The sequence below is a fragment of the Sander vitreus genome, chromosome 23 (genome assembly GCF_031162955.1).
Source record: "Sander vitreus isolate 19-12246 chromosome 23, sanVit1, whole genome shotgun sequence".
NCBI classification, from domain to species: Eukaryota; Metazoa; Chordata; class Actinopteri; order Perciformes; family Percidae; genus Sander; species Sander vitreus.
Genome location: NC_135877.1, coordinates 23,623,909 through 23,628,908, shown reverse-complemented (window position 1 = coordinate 23,628,908; position 5,000 = coordinate 23,623,909). Strand labels below are relative to the sequence as shown.

The following is a 5,000-nucleotide window of genomic DNA, read 5'->3' as shown; positions in this document are numbered from 1 at the left end:
TCGCTCAATAGTGGAGCAATTGTTGTTCACATCAGACACTTAGACATAAAAATATGTGAAAAAACACACACAAAAGCCAGTTTGTTGGTGGGAACTCTGTTTAGTGGTAAAGTTGGTAAACTGTGGTAAGAGCATGACTCAAAACAGTGTTAGCTGTGAAGTTTTCTCATGGCGAGAAAGTGTTGAAACCTCATAAACAACTGAATGTAACAGAGACACACACACACACACACACACACACACACACACACACACACACACACACACACACACACACACACACACACACACACAAAGACTTTCTGAGTTTTTTACAAAGAGCTGCTGAATGCAGCGTCAGCTTTCCACCAACAAGCCAATCAGGAGTCTCAGCTGCAGCTGACGGTCATCAGTCCAATCAGGTTTGAGAGAGACTGAGGACAGCAGACAGACAGGCAGGCAGGCAGACAGGCAGGCAGACAGACAGACAGACAGGTAGAGGTCATCATGTACTGCACGTCAGGTCTGATCTCAGGCTGTGGTTTGTTAACGTGGGTCAGTACGGACAGGAAGACCGCCTACACCCGGACGTCCTGCTACACACAGGTGATTTACAACGTCTCGCTTTCAGCCCGTGTGACAAACTCAACAATTACAGAGTTCATGTGGGACAGAGCTACGCTTTAAAGTCTTTAAAACTGAAGAAATGTGTCACAGAACCTGGTTTCTGGCTCCAAACAAAACAGACTTTCTAATAGAAAGTTTGAGGATGTTCGTCTCGTTCAAAGAACGTAAATATTGTTGTGTTTTTGCCGCTGACATGCTCAGATTATTATTCTAAGTGTCTGACAACATTATGAAAGGATCCCTACAGAGATAGACCTTTTAGTTAAAGAGGAAGATCCTTTTAGTTTAACATGAAACAGCCCTGAAATCACCATCACCAAACTACACCAGACTCCATATTTAATATATGCTGGCTCTATACACGCTAAAAGTCCTGATTATTTACATGGAGTCTGGTGGAGATATGCTGGCTCTATACACGCTAAAAGTCCTGATTATTTACATGGAGTCTGGTGGAGATATGCTGGCTCTATACACGCTAAAAGTCCTGATTATTTACATGGAGTCTGGTGGAGATATGCTGGCTCTATACACGCTAAAAGTCCTGATTATTTACATGGAGTCTGGTGGAAATATGCTGGCTCTATACACGCTAAAAGTCCTGATTATTTACATGGAGTCTGGTGGAAATATGCTGGCTCTATACACGCTAAAAGTCCTGATTATTTACATGGAGTCTGGTGGGTTTGGTGATGGGGATTTCGGGGCAGAACGTATGCTCAAGTCGGCGTCGCTTCGGTGTGTTCTGAGGCACTTTTTTGACCAACTCGGGGAGACTGATCAGTCCAACTGCCTTTCCTCCTGATGGTCGGCCGTCGGGTTGGTGTGTCAGAGCCTTTAGCGTGTAATCAAGCCCAGTTTTGGGGAGAAACATTCTGTTTTGTCTGAATGAGGCTGAAACTAAGAACAAATTGAATTATGATGTTTTAAAGGTCCCATGACATGGTGCTCTTTAGATGCTTTTATATAGACCTTAGTGGTCCCCTAATACTGTATCTGAAGTCTCTTTTATATAGACCTTAGTGGTCCCCTAATACTGTATCTGAAGTCTCTTTATATAGACCTTAGTGGTCCCCTAATACTGTATCTGAAGTCTCTTTTATATAGACCTTAGTGGTCCCCTAATACTGTATCTGAAGTCTCTTTTATATAGACCTTAGTGGTCCCCTAATACTGTATCTGAAGTCTCTTTTATATAGACCTTAGTGGTCCCCTAATACTGTATCTGAAGTCTCTTTTATATAGACCTTAGTGGTCCCCTAATACTGTATCTGAAGTCTCTTTTATATAGACCTTAGTGGTCCCCTAATACTGTATCTGAAGTCTCTTTTATATAGACCTTAGTGGTCCCCTAATACTGTATCTGAAGTCTCTTTATATAGACCTTAGTGGTCCCCTAATACTGTATCTGAAGTCTCTTTATATAGACCTTAGTGGTCCCCTAATACTGTATCTGAAGTCTCTTTATATAGACCTTAGTGGTCCCCTAATACTGTATCTGAAGTCTCTTTTATATAGACCTTAGTGGTCCCCTAATACTGTATCTGAAGTCTCTTTTATAGACCTTAGTGGTCCCCTAATACTGTATCTGAAGTCTCTTTATATAGACCTTAGTGGTCCCCTAATACTGTATCTGAAGTCGTGCACTAATCCAGATTAACTGTTTCGACGCTGCAGCGCCAGGCGTTAAGACCCAGAGAATCAGTCTCTTAACCCTCATGTTGTCTCCCCGTCAACCATGAAAAAATCTCTCTTGTCCCAATCTCAATGTTTCAGTCGCTTTTTGAAAAGTTTTTTATTTTACGTTTTTATCACTTTTTCTGTCTTTTTGGTCACTTTTTTCATCATTTTTATCACTTTTTCAACATTTTTATCACTTTTTCTGAAGTTTTGGTCACTTTTCTCAATATTTTTATCACTTTTTCTGACAATTTGGTCACTTTTCTCAACATTTTTATCACTTTTCTCAACATTTTTGTCACTTTTTTCATCATTTTTATCACTTTTTCTGACAATTTGGTCACTTTTTTCATCATTTTTATCACTTTTTCTGACGTTTTTGTCACTTTTTTCATTTTATCACTTTTTCAACATTTTTATCACTTTCTGAAGTTTTGGTCACTTTTTTCATCATTTTTATCACTTTTTCTGAAGTTTTGGTCACTTTTTTTCATCATATTTATCATTTTTCAACATTTGTATCACTTTTTCTGACGTTTTTGTCACTTTTTTCATCATTTTTTATCACTTTTTCTGACATTTTGGTCACTTTTTTCAACATTTTTATCACTTTTTCAACATTTTTATCACTTTTTCTGAAGTTTTGGTCACTTTTCTCAACATTTGTATCACTTTTTCTGACGTTTTTGTCACTTTCAGAATTTTTATCACTTTTTCTGACATTTTGTCACTTTTTCAACATTTTTATCACTTTTTCTGAAGTTTTGGTCACTTTTCTCAATATTTTTATCACTTTTTCTGACAATTTGGTCACTTTTCTCAACATTTTTATCACTTTTTCTGACGTTTTTGTCACTTTCAGAATTTTTATCACTTTTTCTGACATTTTGTCACTTTTTTCAACATTTTTTATCACTTTTTCTGACGTTTTGGTCACTTTTTCAATGTTTTCATTGCTTTTCCCAACGTTTTGTCGTTTTTTTGTTGTTTAATTTTTTACATTTTTTGTGAACTGGGTCATATTTGACCCAAAGACACCATGAGGGTTAAGCTGCTGTTGTGTGTAGAAACCTGAGAACGCAGCTTATTCTCTACACGGGGAAACTAATCGTCTAATTGTGTTTTTAAAAACACATTCATCTAAGGTGTGAACGTGAACGTGGACGGCTGTGGTTCTGACTCTGGTTTCTGGTTTCGCTCCATGCAGCGCCAGGCGTTAGTTAGGACCCAGAGAAATCTGTTTCTTAAGCTGCTTTGTGTGTAGAAACCTGAGGAGGCAGCTTATTCTCTACACGGGGAAACTAATTCATTGTGTTTCAAGAAACATGCAGACGCACACGTTCCTCTCTGAGGTGAGAACGTGGACGGATGTGGTTCTGACTCTGGTTTCTGGTTTGTGGTTTGACTCCATGCAGCGCCAGGCGTTAGTTAGGACCCAGAGAAATCTGTTTCTTATGCTGTCATGTGTGTCCCGTTGACCTGCAACTTTGTGTTTTTCTGGGTTGAAATTTCAACATTTTGATGATCCTTTTCCACACTTCTCTCAATGTTTTTGTCACTTTTTGGTTTTTTTTTCCAATTTTTTGGTCACTTTTTTAACAACTTTTTGTCACCTTTGGCGATGTTTTTGATGGTTTTTTTGTCACTTTTTCTGATATTTTGTGGTCCCTTTTTCTGATATTTTTGGTCCCTTTTTCTGATATTTTTGGTCCCTTTTTCTGATATTTTTGGTCCCTTTTGGTTCCTTTTTCTGATATTTTTGGTTACTTTTTCTGATATTTTTGGTCCCTTTTTCTGATATTTTTGGTCCCTTTTGGTTCCTTTTTCTGATATTTTTGGTCACTTTTTCTGATCTTTTTTGGTCACTTTTTTCAGTGTTTTTACAGTTGATTTTTTTCCTGTGTTTTTGTAGCTTTTTCCAACATTTGTCACGTTTTTCAACGCTCTCTTGTCCTAGTTCTGATATAGAAAGGTTTTGTAAACGGCGTCACATTTGAGGACAACAGGAGGGATAAGCTGCTTTGTGTGTAGAAACCTGAGAACGCAGCTTATTCTCTACACGGGGAAACTAATTAATTGTGTTTCAAGAAACATGCAGACGCACACGTTCCTCTCTGAGGTGAGAACGTGGACGGATGTGGTTCTGACTCTGGTTTCTGGTTTTGTGGTTTGACTCCATGCAGTGTCACGCAGTGTTAGAGGAGCGCTCGGCTCGCTCCACCTCGCCCTCCCTGCTGACGGCCGCGGCGGGGCAGAGAGTCCTCAGCCGGTTGGATGACGGGTCAGGATGCACCAGCCCCGAGCGCGTCATCACTCTCTGGACCGAGGAGGGCATCCGGAACAGCCGGGAAATCCTGCAGGTCAGTACAGACCAGGACCAGGTGTGTGGGTAAAGGGCTGGCTTATACTGACTGTAATTTAGCGCTGGAAGAAGTATTCAGATCCTTTACTGCAGTAGAAGTACTAATACCACATGGTTAAAATACTCTGTTACAGTAAAAGTGTGTAAGTACCATCAGGAAAATGTAGTTAAAGTATAAAAAGTAAAGAACAATCCTCTCATTTTAGGAAGAGGAAAGGATCCAAACAGTCCTAATGACACACACACACACACACACAGACACACACACACACAGACACATACACACACACACACACACACACACACACACAGACACACACAGACAGACACATATACACACACACACAGACAC

The 5,000-nt window shown here is 39.6% G+C and overlaps 1 protein-coding gene across 2 annotated transcripts in view; it reads left to right on the top strand.

Annotated features, from left to right (window-relative positions):
- ninl (ninein-like) overlaps positions 1–5,000 on the top strand; it is a 61,243-nt gene that overhangs the window by 18,870 nt on the left and 37,373 nt on the right. For both annotated transcript variants that reach the window (XM_078281610.1, XM_078281609.1), the window contains exon 7: positions 4,470–4,646. In XM_078281610.1, coding sequence (XP_078137736.1) covers positions 4,470–4,646 — 177 coding nt within the window. The remainder of the gene's footprint in view (positions 1–4,469; positions 4,647–5,000) is intronic.